Source organism: Lampetra planeri, chromosome 25 (genome assembly GCF_965212315.1).
Source record: "Lampetra planeri chromosome 25, kcLamPlan1.2.h2, whole genome shotgun sequence".
NCBI lineage: Eukaryota > Metazoa > Chordata > Hyperoartia > Petromyzontiformes > Petromyzontidae > Lampetra > Lampetra planeri.
This window is the reverse complement of record NC_136131.1, coordinates 1587575-1601408: the sequence shown is the minus strand read 5'-3', so window position 1 is coordinate 1601408 and position 13834 is coordinate 1587575. Positions and strand designations below refer to the sequence as shown.

The 13834-nt window shown below is 47.4% G+C and overlaps 1 protein-coding gene across 3 annotated transcripts in view; it reads left to right on the top strand.

Moving 5' to 3' along the window:
• Nucleotides 1-13834, top strand: part of LOC144727220 (vacuolar protein sorting-associated protein 33B-like) — a 41133-nt gene that overhangs the window by 14113 nt on the left and 13186 nt on the right. For all 3 annotated transcript variants that reach the window (XM_078605896.1, XM_078605898.1, XM_078605897.1), the window contains 9 exons: nt 4240-4334; nt 4571-4675; nt 4864-4963; nt 6857-6934; nt 8927-9000; nt 9404-9490; nt 10175-10265; nt 11089-11163; nt 13145-13209. In XM_078605896.1, the coding sequence (XP_078462022.1) occupies nt 4240-4334; nt 4571-4675; nt 4864-4963; nt 6857-6934; nt 8927-9000; nt 9404-9490; nt 10175-10265; nt 11089-11163; nt 13145-13209 (770 nt within the window). The remainder of the gene's footprint in view (nt 1-4239; nt 4335-4570; nt 4676-4863; nt 4964-6856; nt 6935-8926; nt 9001-9403; nt 9491-10174; nt 10266-11088; nt 11164-13144; nt 13210-13834) is intronic.

Here is a 13834-nt window from a genome sequence, read left to right as displayed (position 1 = left end):
CCACGATAACAACCGGGTTGGCGTTAGTGGGGGCACAGACCATCGTCCGGCCGGATCAATTACCGTTTTTACAGGTGCTTAATGCGGGGGGGGAAAACGTCCGTGTTCCGGCCGGTACGGTTGTGGCACATGCCACTACGGCGTTTGCGACGCATGATTGTCCGCATAGCCGGGGAGTGGTTGCTGGGGTTTCCGAGCCAAGGGGTTCGGATAATCGTTGGGTTGCTGACTTATGTGACGGAAATTCTTCCCTGTCCATGGAGCAACGTGGTGCGCTGCGTAAATTGTTGTTGACATATTCCGATGTGTTCAGCTCCGATGATTTGGATTTGGGCCGCACATCGTTGCTTTACCATCACATTGAGACGGGCGATGCTGCCCCTATTCGATTAAATTCGCATCGGATGAGTCCTGCGGAGCGAGAACACGTGCGGGGGGCAGTGGAAGACATGTTGGCTGCGGACATTATATCGCCATCTAACAGCCCATGGGGCGCTCCGGTCGTCTTGGTTAAGAAAAAGGATGGCAAATTGCGATTTTGTGTTGATTTCCGGAAATTGAATAAGATATCGGTGGCAGATGCGTACCCCCTGCCGCGTATGGATGACTCCCTCGACGCATTGTCGGGGGCTAAGTTCTTTTCCACACTGGACCTCTCTTCGGGATTTTGGCAGCTTCCCCTTGACGAGTCCTCACGGGAGAAAACCGCATTCCGTACGCCGCAGGGGTTATTTCAATTCAACTGTCTCCCGATGGGATTGAATGCGGCCCCTGCTACATTTCAAAGATTGATGGAGCTCGTTTTGTCGGGGTTGCAGTGGGAGACGTGTCTTATATATTTGGATGATATTATTGTCTTCAGCCGTACATTTGATGAACATTTGACGCGGCTGGAGACAGTGTTCACGAGGATGCGTTCTGCCAAATTGAAATTCAAACCAAAGAAATGTCACCTACTGCAACGGTCCGTCCGCTATTTGGGGCACATTGTGAGTGCTGAGGGGGTGTCCACGGATCCGGAAAAGACGGCGTGCGTCCGGGATTGGCCGACTCCGGCCACCGTGGGGGATGTTCGGCGGTTTTTGGGATTTGCCTCGTATTACCGAAGATTTGTGCCGGGTTTTGCGACGATTGCGAGGCCCTTGCATCTCCTTACGGGTAAAGGACGGAAGTTTGTTTGGGGACAGCCGGAGGAGGCGGCCTTTCGGAGTCTGCGTGATCTATTGGCCACGGCCCCAACATTGGATTATCCCGATTTCGATCACCCATTCATTCTTGATACGGACGCGAGTGACACGGGTATTGGGGCGGTATTATCACAGTCTAAAGGGGGTGTAGAGCGTGTCGTGGCGTATGGTAGCCGAGTCTTGTCTCCTGCGGAAACCCGCTACTGTGTCACTCGCAGAGAACTATTGGCGGTTGTTTTTTTCCTACGGCAATTTCGACCATACCTCTACGGTCGTTCTTTTATTGTGCGTACGGATCATGCGGCCTTGCAATATGCCCTTAAAATTGACCAGCCATCCGGACAGTTGGCACGTTGGTTGGACACGCTACAGGAATTTTCCTTCCAAATTCAACATCGGAAGGGAGTGCGCCATGCGAACGCTGACGCACTTTCCAGATTACCGCGGCGCGCCCCTTGTAAATGTGCGTCAGGGACGCATAGGTGTTCGCCGATTCCAAACCCCCCTCAGCCGCTTACGTTGGCCGTCGAGAAGTCGGACACTCCGATGGAACCAGGACCGGCTGACGGGGTTTTGAATCTGCCGCGGTCTGTCTGGATCCGGGAACAGATGATGGATGAGTCGTTGGTGTCCTTGCGGAAGCGGTCTGCTAGGGACAATGGGAGTCCGAGTACGGCTGTGGGGCCGCAAACCGCTCTTCGAGATGGTCTGCTTATGTGGCGGGCGGGGTTCCAGGAACGTTGGCGCCTGGTGGTACCAACGTCCTTGCGATTCGAGTTGATTAGAACTCTCCATTGTGACACTCTTTTACATTTAGGGGTGCAGAAGACCTTGTTGACGTTGCAACGTCATTATTTTTGGCACGGCATGGCGACAGATGTCGTAGGGCACGTGCGCGCGTGCCCTGCGTGTGCACGACGTAAGCCGCCGAAACATCCTTACGTGCCGCCTCTCCAGTCGATTCAGGTGTCTCGAGTCAATGAATTGGTGGCACTGGACATATTGGGACCTTTTCCACCATCGGCGAGGGGTAATAAATATTTGCTGGTAGGGGTTGAGTACCTCTCCCGTTGGCCGATGGCCTGGCCGTTGCCCGATCAGTCGGCCGCGGCCATTACCGACGCCTTTTTGTTTGGGTATATTATGGACAAGGGGGCGCCTGAGAGACTCCTCACGGACCAGAGCAGGAATTTCTCTTCTAAATTATTGGCGGAAGTGTGCGCGGGCCTTGGGACTAAGAAAGTACGGACATCCCCATACCATCCGCAGACGGATGGTATGGTTGAACGGCTGAACAGGACATTGTCTGCCATGCTTTGCCATACCGTGAGCGAACAACAATCAGATTGGGATCTGCACATCCCCGGAGTGCTTTCGGCGTACAGGATGACGCCTCATGCGGCTACAGGGTATTCGCCGTTTTACCTTATGTATGGTCGGGAAAACGTGCCGCCGGTGGATGTGCAATTGGGAACTGGGGTGAAGGGACCTCGTAAACCACTTCCTGAATACATTCAGGACACGGTTCGCCGAGTCACGGAGGCGCGGGAGAATGCCCGCGTGGCTACGGCCAAAGCCCAGGCCCGGAACGAGCGGTATGCGCGACGGTCCGAGGGGGAGTGCCCCTGGAAGGTTGGGGACCTAGCCTGGCTTCATTGTCCACAGGTACGTCCGGGAACCTCTCCGAAATTGCACAAACCCTGGCATGGTCCCGTACGCCTCATTGCGGTTCCCAACCCACAGTCAGCACGCGTCCAAATTGGATCTCGTCGCTGGGTTGTGCATACGTCGCGCTTGAAACCATATGTTGCTCCCTTACATGATGCGTCATCCCCCAATGTTGCCTTGCCGGGGTCTGTTGCTGCTGACTCTCCCCTGCCTGCGTCCATTGATCTTGCTAGAGCGCCTGTCGTACCTGTTCCAGACAGGCCGGCCGTGACATTGCGGGGGACGAGGGGCCCTGCTCGGAGGACGCCTGCCAGGTCTGCGGGACCTTCGAGCCCTGCAGCCCTTCCGACCCAGCTGCAGGCACGGTCACGGGACAAGCCCAAGACTAATTCTTTAGGGACACGGGACGTTGGTGGACTTCCAGCTGCGACAGGGGGATTACCCCCTGTCATTCCTCGACTTTCATCGCGTTCCCGTTCTGCGAGTGGGCCGCCGACCGTCCGGGACGGGCCGGCGACCCGCACACGTTCCAAATCGCTTACGTTTCGTTGATTGTTGCTGTGTTGTTATCTTTTTCTTACAGTTGTATTTATTGCATGCTTTTTGTACGTTCGTTGATGTTAATTGCGTTGTTGTTGTTGTTCTTGCTGTTACATTGTATGCTTAGTGTCCTTTAGGGGGGAAGGTCGATTCGCCGCATTACGATTTGCTATTGGTCAGCCGAGGTCGGCTGGGATTTTTCTACGGGGGAGGGTGGTGTAATGCGGGCGTAAGCGACCTTCCGGATGTGACGTCACGGGGGGTGGAGCCATGTGACGTGGGTGGAAGGTTCGGGTCCTTAAGCGGGTAAACCGGAAGGGGAAGTCAGTCGGGGTGTGAACGGAAAAGAGTGAGGCCACGCGTGCGAGTGAGAAGAGGGGGGGCACCGACGGCCATCGGGAGCCAACCCCGAAGACAGGAGGAAGCTACGGAGTGGTGTGCAGCTGCGGAGAAGACAGCCAGAAGGGCTGCGTGTTAGAGGCAGCGGTGTGGCTGCCAGGTGTAGCGGGAGAGAAGAGGGAGAGACAGCACGAGGCTGTCAGAGCTGCAGAGAGGACGAAGGGGAGAGGAGTTGCAGCGAGTACAGCCAAGGGGGGCTGTGTGAGAGTAACAGCAGCGGGGCTGCTGTTGTGGACCGGGCCGACATCGGAGTCAGCACCGTGGAGAAGCTACAGGGTAGAGACAGCCGTGTGGGAATACAGTACGAACCGAATAAAGGACACTGAGCCAGACATCGTGGTCCAGTCGTTTATTACACATGTATTGTGCATTTCACCTGAATGTTGTAAGCACGCAAGGTGGACAAAACCATATAGGTCCTTGTGGGTTTTTTTTCCTGCGTCAGATGTTTCCTGCGAACAGTGGGAATTCGACCTCTTGCCACTGGATAATGACGTCATCACCCTGGAGTTACCGGACTTCTTTCAGGACTTCTTCATGGTAGATGATTGCAACTCATCCCCACCTCCCTCTGTCTGAAACAAGGCCGATTGGCAAAGTTTTTTACTCAAAATACATCCCAATGTTTTCATTTAAGTCTCCCTCCCCAACCTGACTTCCCACACTGGCTTTTTGTCCGCCTGCCCTTTAAATGTTGAGCCACCAAATCGGTGGTGACGCTCGATTCTTGTTGTTGACATTGTTGTTCGTGATGTCGCGTTGTCGTTTTGCTGCAGGATGGCAACCAGAGCATGCTCTTTACCGTGGCAAAATCTATCCAAAAGCTACAGTCGCTCTTCGGTCCGGTGCGCAACGTGTATGGGATTGGTAGAGGTGCAAAGGTACGTGTTGGCACGTGGATAAGTCACGTTGAATTTAAAATGTCTAATTAAGGTTTAATATGCGTATCTTCTAGTGATTGCTTAAATACTCAAAGTTAACTTCTGCCAGGTATTTTGCTTTGGAAAAAAAAATCCTGTACAATGATGTTTTTTTCATCTCTTGACTTTGTGCCCTTTTATTTGCGAAGATGGTCTATGAGTTGATGGAGCTTCTGTCAAACGAAGCGAATGTCGGAAGATCGAGCACCACAAACAGTGAGATGGGCGATCTCTTCCTCATTGACAGAGGTAGGATGCTTCAGCAGCACCTCACATGCTGACACCATCCTCTAAGCCACTGTTCTCGACTCTGTTCATTTAAAGCTCAAGAAGGATGCAACCCATAGAGCTGTGGTTCCACATTAAAGGAGTATTAGTTCTTGGAAATGCGGCAGCTGTAATCTTGTGGGTTTTTGTATTTATAGGAAACATTAACCTCTAAATGCTATCTCCCTGCTGGAGGTATAGGTTTGTAAATTTTCCTAGCAAACTGAGATCCACAGACTTAACATAACATGACTGATGATGCGTGTCATAAGCCATAGATAAGGCACTGTATTGGGAGCCTACCTTGTGAATGGAGGTGAGTGGACTGCAGTGTGGCCGTGGGTGAGTGTCGAGGCTGCCCGGAGGTTTTAATGCTCAGCCGCTTGATGCATCAAACACTTACAAACGAGTCAGGGGTGGCGAGGATGGGGGGAGGCAAATGTGGCATCTCGGACATTCACTGAGAAGCTTCATCCCTCCTACCCGCCCCACCTCTCACAAGTACAGTAGATTCTCCTCCAACGCGTGTTTTCATAACACGAATTGGCAATAACGCGATGAACGTATGAGGGAACACATTTTTATAACGTGGATGTGAATTGGATATAACACGTTTAATGTATGAGGAAACACAATTTTACATAACGCGGATTGCATATTACGCGATGAATGTGTGATGGAACGCATTTTTATATAACGCGGATGAAAATTGGCTATAACGCGATGAACGTATGAGGGAACACATTTTATATAACGCAGATGTGAATTGCATATAACGCGATCGAGTGGACAGAGCTACGTCACGCGAGTAGTAATAAGCGGTTGTCCGGCTGCCTCGGCGTAGTATCGCAGAAGGCGGGATGCTGCTGGATGCTTCTAGATGCTACCCACGCGCCTCGGTCTTTGTTCAGCCTGCGTACGCATCTCACGTGTTATCGCGGACTGTGCTTTACCCCTCTATAGTATATATTATGTATTGTCACGTGATGTTTCCATCATGTGATGTTCTTCTGGAACGCAACTACCGCGTTATAGGAGAGCAGACTTACTCTCCCTGTAGTATGTTACTCTCTCTCGGGCACGCAAGGCAGGCATGTCCCGATGCTGGCACTAGAGGGCGCTAACAGTCTTGTTTTTTTACTCACTCAACCTTCAAACTCTGCTGACGACGTAGTTTTTGCCTACGTAGCATTTGCAAGCCGGAGGTTATAACTCAAACATGCGAGCAGGCGCGAGGTAAAATGTGGCCCACGAACAGATTTATTTGAAGAAAAATGCCTGAAGTTTGACGGAGGTTGTATGTAGATACGTTGAACTTTTGCACCGTACGTAGCCAACCACACTAATCGGAGGTGCGAGAAAAGGTCAAAGTAGGTGTTCATTTCTAAGCCATATTGAACACAAAATTGATCATGAAAGGTTAAGATGAAGACCAAGAGGATCTGTGGTGTCAACGACCTCAAAGAATGGTCTCCAGAGCGTGATTGCCATTGAGTCGCATCAGAACGGAGTCCGCGATGATGATGATGGTGGTACATCACTGTCAACCCATACGGTTTATTCGTATCTTGTACAGGGAATTTGGATTTTCAGGTCCATACGGCATACAGCCGTTTCAATATGGGCAAAAATGTTTTTTGTCTATTTGTTTGTGTTTCTCTCTTGTGATGGGACTTTGTAGAATGAACGTTGAGATTTATAAGGGTACGGGGTGACCAATAAGGTCTGAATTGGTCTGTGATATGATAGACACTGTTAGGAGGTTGACAGGTATGGTGATGAAGCAAGGTGTTGTTTCGAATGAGATGACTTGGGTTCTCAGATGCGAATAATGTAACCGCCGTGTATTTGTGTGCACGTGCAATGCCTTTTCAGATGTGGACTTAATAACTCCGTTGTGCTCTCAAGTGACATTTGAGGGACTGCTGGATGACATATTTGGAATAAAATGTGGTAAGTGCTCTGAATAGAATTTGGTGTTTCAAGCATGCCATATGTGCAACCAGAATAAAGCTCAAAGCACATCTCAAAGGATCTGTTCCATGACTGCAGGACATGGGCATCCTAAGAAAAGGAGGCACGTTTTGCTAAGAGAGAAAGAGGGAGTCAGGTCAGAGGAGAAAAGGGCGGTCTTGAATCTGGAGGCAGAGTATCAACAGCAAGAGCCCACTTGGGGGAAGGAATTCCAGACGAGCAGGAGGGGAAACAGTAACATCCTCCAGAGTGAGGGTTGACTTGGGGCTCCCATAGAAGGCTTTGGCTCCTCGAGGGGAAAATGTGTGGAGGGAAGAGAGGGGAGGAGTCGTGGAGAGTGTGTGGAAGGGGAGTAGAGTGAGAAGAGAGGGGAAGAGGTAGGCAGGGGTGAGTCCATGGGGGATGTTGAAAATAGTGCGATCTTGAAATGGATCCGGAATTGGATTGGGAGTCAGTGAAGGGATCGTCGGAGCATGGTGGGTGCTGCACTTGTGTTTTTGGGGTCTGGGCGAGAAGTCGTGCAGCAGCATTTGGGATCTGGGAAATGTTTTGCCTTTCTGAGGACACTTAATAGGTTTTTCAGAAAAACCACGAGACCCGTTTAAACCAATTATCACAAAACCTGGCACAGCTTACAAATACCATTGTGGTGAAAGGTTATGTTGCGCCGCATAGCGCCGCGCTTGGAGTACGTGCACTGGCATTCCAGCTTTTGTTCGTGGCGCAACAGATGAGATGCCTGTCGAGTTGGAAATATAACAGCATCATCGTTCGTGCAAATTGCATCTCACAATCGTCGATGAATCCATAGACGAGCGGGACGGCAGCAGCAGCAGCCAAGCGGTGAGCCGGCGCCGCCAGCAATTGCCCACGCTCTGCAGCCGTCCTCTGTGTATATGAAGAAGTTTTCAGCCACTTAACGAGTGTTTATAAGTGTTTGTATGAAGAACGGCGCTTCGAATCCGGTGACCCGAGTTTGATTCCTGCCAACTCCAGTAACGATTATCTGAACTGGTCATGGACCTCCGCTAGTTCGAATCAGTCTCAAATGAGTACCCGGTGCGGTGCGTCAACATCGCTACATGGGAGACAGAGATGGCCGGGCGTGGTGTTGGCCACCCACCCCCCTTGTGTGGCGTGCCGGCCTTCATAGGTGCTACTCGCTAACAGCACTTGCCGCAGCAGTCTGTTCAGGCTACACGGGTAATCTTTGTCTTTGGGGCGCGGTAGTGCAACGGTTAGCGCACTGCGCCACGAAGCCAGAGATCCGAGTTCAATTCCCGCTCACGGCCAACAGCAGTGACGTTTATCTGAACCTCCCCTGTTTCGACTCAAATGAGTACCTGGTGCAATGTGTAAACATCGCCACTAGGGAGACAAAGGCGGCCGGGCATGGTGCTGGTCACCCACCCCCTCGTGTGTCGTGCTGATCTTCATAGGTGCTCACTAACAGCACCTGCCCCAACAGTCTGTTAAGCTGATACGGGAGATCTTTGTCTTTGTGTGTGTATATACAGGTATTCGATAATTCTGTGATGTATTGTCCAGGGTTGTATTCATGCGTGGTGTCTTTGCTGTTTTGTGCCATATGCTGGGAAAGGAAATGTCACTTTGTTATGGCTTAATGGCACAAAAAACAATTGGGTAAAATTTCTCATTGGGTCTATTGCGCATTTATTTGAAAAGTGCCACACTTGTTTCAATGTTTGCAAGAAGAATATAATATTCTAGTTGCAATTGCACATATTCATACAAATTTTGACAGCATTGTACTGTGTGCATACGTGTTAAAGAATGGTGTAGTTACTTTCTTACATATGCTGGAGTGCTTTCATTCTGCCGTTAGTAGGCTGATTGACGGCTTGATGAAGTACATTTAAAGCTATGTCCATTCTTACTTTTTTTTTTTAAATATCATTTGGAATTTGTTCGAATTGGCACGGAGTTGTAATGCGGGTGGTGTATTTGTAGGCAGTGTTGAGTTTGGTCCAGAAGTCACTGGAACAGAAAAGAAATTGAAAATTCTCCTGAATTCTCAAGACAAGGTATGAACAAGCTACAATATGCACATTTACAATGATATACAACTGTATATACAACTACGCATACAACTACGCTTAAAACTATACTTATAACTATACTTGCAACTATATATCTCACCACTTGTACAAATATGTAAAAAAACAATCACCGATGGAGAATATTCAATTCAGAATTATGGCATTTGCTTTTTTTAGGTTTAATGTTGTACAACTTGCACACATTTGATTGTAAGAAGCTCATGACATTATTGTATTTTCACATTGCAAGCTACCTTCTCTTGCCTTATTTTCCAAAAAGATACAGATTGTAGGGCAGTACATGGATAATCTTGCATCGATTGGTATTGAAGCGGTAATTTAACTACCTTTGAAATCTTAACATTTATAATTCAAAATATTTTTACAGGTTTTCAGGGAAATTCGCAATCAACACTTTTCTAATGTGTTCGGATTGCTCAGCTCCAAAGCGAAAGTCCTTCAAACCAACTACGATGTAAGTTACAGCGGGGATGAATGTCCATGCACGTTTAATATTTTTTGTAAATTGTGGAAAGCTTTGTCTTACTCGGAGCATTCAAATACAGAACTCTGTGCTGTGCAACATCTGCACCGTCGCAGGACGTCCATTAAATAGACCCTTGCAGCTAATTTGGGCCCTCGCTGTTGAAGTAAATAAATCTCATCTAAAAAAAATTGCTTCTCACTTTATCTTGGGGGATAGGACATCATTGCTCGAACATGTTCATGTAAACAAATGACATCATTGCTGCACTCAACAGTGTCCCCAGACAGTATGAGAATCATTGATAAGATTTTAGGTTTTAAAACATGTTGCTTCAACTCTTCTCAATTATATATATTATTGTAATTGCACATTTTTAAACGTATGTAAGAGATAGTTGTCGTTGTGATAGCGAGATAAGTCGAGACAATATCTAAGTTTGTGCTCTCCAGTTGCCCTGGGTAGAAAGTGGTGGTGCAGTGTCCTTGCCAAGTCCTGGACAGCTAACTCAAAAACTCAATAAAGAAATATTATTTTACAATATGTAAGGTGTATGCATATTAATATAAAATTTTCTCACGTGTGTTGACATTGAACGTGTTAATTTCCTACCCCGTTTAAACGTCAATTGAAAATGAGTGACGTAGAGGATGAGATCCACTTTTGCTCTTTCAGAAACGGCACGACATGAATATCCAGAACATGAAGGAGTTTGTGGCCAACGAACTGAGGGCCTTGAAACAGGAACATCGCTCTCTGAGTCTGTGTAAGCCGATGGCGATTTACGTTCAGCGCAGGCACCTGCAGAGTGTGCAACTTGCCCCTTTTGTAGGCTTGTGTTGACGGATCCCCGCTTTGCGAATTGACCGATCCGCTTGTTAATTCGCGTTTCCGCACAATTTATGACTTTTCGTCTTTGATGGATATTCCCGTGATGTGAATGGCCGTGGGGGGGGGGTTGTTGCTCCCCGCCGCCAACCCTATTGGGCAGACTGGGGAGGTGACCAGTAGACTTCAGCCCCTCCCAACCCCCCCAACTAAAATCCTTTGTGTACAGGGAAGTAGGGGGTGCCCTGGTGGTGAGATGTTATCTGTCTCACCTGGTATACTGGAGGTCGTGGGTTTGATCCCATCCCTGATGCCTTTATATGTGGAGTTTGCATGTATCCCTGTGGTTGCGTGGATTTTTTTTCCAGATCCTCCGGTTTTTCCCTCGTCATTTAGAATCAACGTGCATTTTCGACTATTTGTCTAATATAAATTTCCACGTGATAAGCCACTTTATTGAGTTATCATTTGTGGCGAGGTCACTTCTGAAAAAATAGCTTTATAGCTCAGTTTAGTTTAGAAGCCACCTGAGTTAATTTTAATGGAAAAAAATATGCATAATTCACACAATACAATAACAATTAGATAGAGTTAGCAGCTACATACAACCGTATGTCAACACGCCATTCAGAACGGTCCATATGTTTATTTGGTAAAGGATATAAATTCTGTTGCATTGCCAAAATAAAGTCTTCCGTTAGATATGAATTTCGAGAATTGGAGTTTGATTGTTTTCTCCGTTAATCTTCTGTGTTTTGAAGATATTGGCAGCTGTGAAGCCATTATGAAAAGAAAGACAAAATCAGACTTCAAGGAACTGCTCAAGACTGAACATTGTACGTAACGTCTGTGGTGGTTGTTTAGATTACAATGGCTCGATCAGCTCATGAAGCCGATCGGGTGAACATTACATTTGTTTTGTAGATCTTAAGCAAGTGTGTCATTCTGTTTGGAAAAACGCTTGTGCAAACTCTTCTGAGGCTGCCGCTGAATTTTAATGAGGACACGCTCGCTGTTTATCTCAAAAGTGATCCACACGGGATGTGTATGCGTGTCACAAGAAGCAGTTGGTTTAAAACTGATCCGAGTGACGCTGTACTTGCTGGGCGGTGGTGGCTTTGCACGTCTAATCCAGCAGTGGAGGCGAGGGTTGGTGGATCACACAAATGTTGGAGGAGACCGTAGCTTGGCTCGCCAGGTGAAGGCAATGAAGAAAAGTGCAGACTAATATCATCTGCCCCTCCTGAATAGGCTCGTGTGGCCCCGCCTCTCATGGGTGCGTTTTCGGCGTGCGATACAGTTTCCTCCCACACTTATGAACGCTCTTTAATTTTCTGAAAACATCCTAATATGAGGGTCACCCAGACAGTAATGCCTCACTTTGTTTTCCTCAGCCAAAATGTATTGAAGAAAAGTGAAATATACTCGTACCTAATGATCAGATGTATTGGTTACATGCGCATTACTCTTCCACATAGTATCCCTCCACCTCAATGGCTTTGCGCCATCGAGAAAAGAGTGCGTGCATTCCTCGCCAGTGGGGCATTACTTTCTGGGCGACCTCCCGTATATAGGTGATTGCTGAGCTGAGCTAATTGTTGGCAGCGCCAGCTCATGCGCTGGCTGCATTCCAGCTCGTCGTGTGGTTCCTCAAATATTCTGACATCCAATGTTTGCACGAATGACGATGATAGATACAACGAAATATTAGATACAACTAAACATGAATATTGTTTATGTAACAAGCCATCCGTCATTCTGCCACCTTTCCATGGGATGATCGCTGCTCTTGCGTAAAATTAGCAGCTGAAACGTTCTCCGTGATTCATTCGCATGTATTCCACCCTTTGTGGAACACATGGGAGCCGTGCCCGCATTCCGCATCGGTAGATTGGTCCACAGTGGATGGAGCTATATTTGAGGTTGGCACGGAGATCAAGGGAGCTTCAGAAATGTCCCTCGTAATTCATGATCTGCATTTCCGCACTTGGAAACATCCCGTGCGCACGATCTATTTATACGCCGTTTAAACGCTTGCTGCCGTGTATTCATTGGGTTGGAAAGTTGATTTTGTTCGTGGCAAAGCAGCATTGCAGTGAGTCAGAAGTAGAAACATTCTCAATTGATGGATATTTCCAGCCGTGACAATGGGATTTGAAACTTGGGACATTGACACAGGAAATGGAACAATATATCAGAAAAGGGTGCACGGAAGCATATGGAGACATGCTCAGAATGAACACTCGGAAACCGCATAGATCGGAGAATAAGCACAAATCTAAGACAATATATTGACCATGAGTGTATGTATGTACATATGTTGAACTTCTTTTGTACCGTACATAGCCAACCGCGCTAATCGGAGGTGCTGTATGTATGCTGAACGTCTTTCGCACCGTATATAGCCAACCGTGTTAATTGGAGGTGCTGTATGTATGTTGAACTTATTTTCGCAACGTACATAGCCAACCGTGTTAATTGGAGGTGCGGGAGAAGGACAACTAAACGCACAAAAAAGTGAAGAAGAGTTAGTGGGCTTGGACAGGATATACGTCATGGCTAACGAGCAAAGCCGACGACAGTGACAGCCGAGTGAGAGAGCGCAGCACACGGGACAACGACCGCCGTGCGGGAAGTGAGGTGGACTGTGGCATTACAGGACTGTGAGGAATCGCGATAGTGGTGTGGCGGGGGGGGGGATCCAGGCAGCAGTGGATAAACAGTGGTTAGTGATGACAGTTAATGTGAGCAGGTAATCATTGACAATGCACAGTGTTGTAATTTCTTTGTTGTGTGTGTATATCCGCGTGTGTTCAGCTCTTTTGGAAGGAATAGCTATCAGGGAGTGTGTCTCCTCTATCGAAGAGGCCATTAACAGACAGGTGAAACTTTCCGTTGACATAATTGCGAGTTCGTGCTCTGTGCCGATTTAATTTAATCGCAATCGGTAAATGTTTGTGCCTTGTACGCAGGAGTTTATGATATTTTTTCAAGTGAAAACAGCAAACTCTTCCTGTTGTTATTTGATGCCACTCACTTAGTCTTGTTTAAAAATGAAATGAAACATTTGATTAATTAATTTTTAAACTGAAATGTAGTGTTTCGCAGGTGATTTTTCTCTAACGACTCAAGTAGATGTTTACAAGCGAATGGGATTGTGCCATGTAGTAATAGTAATAATCTATATTTATTTATAGAACAGCTTTCATACCACAATGTTAAAAGAAGTCAAGATTACAGAAACTAAACTAAACTTTGTATTTTACCAGGTTAATCCCACTGAGCTATTTAGCTCTTTTTCAGAAGTGACCTGGCCACAAATGATGGCTCAACAAAGTGGCTTATCATTTATTAGAAAGCCAAATGCTGTAAAGCCACTCATAACATATCAAAAATATCCAGCAAGAAGGGAAAAATAAATTAAATGGTAAAATAATCATAAGATGCCAGAATAAAATCGGGAGGCTAAACTATAGAAATAGGACTCAAGCCTTGATTTCACAGTAG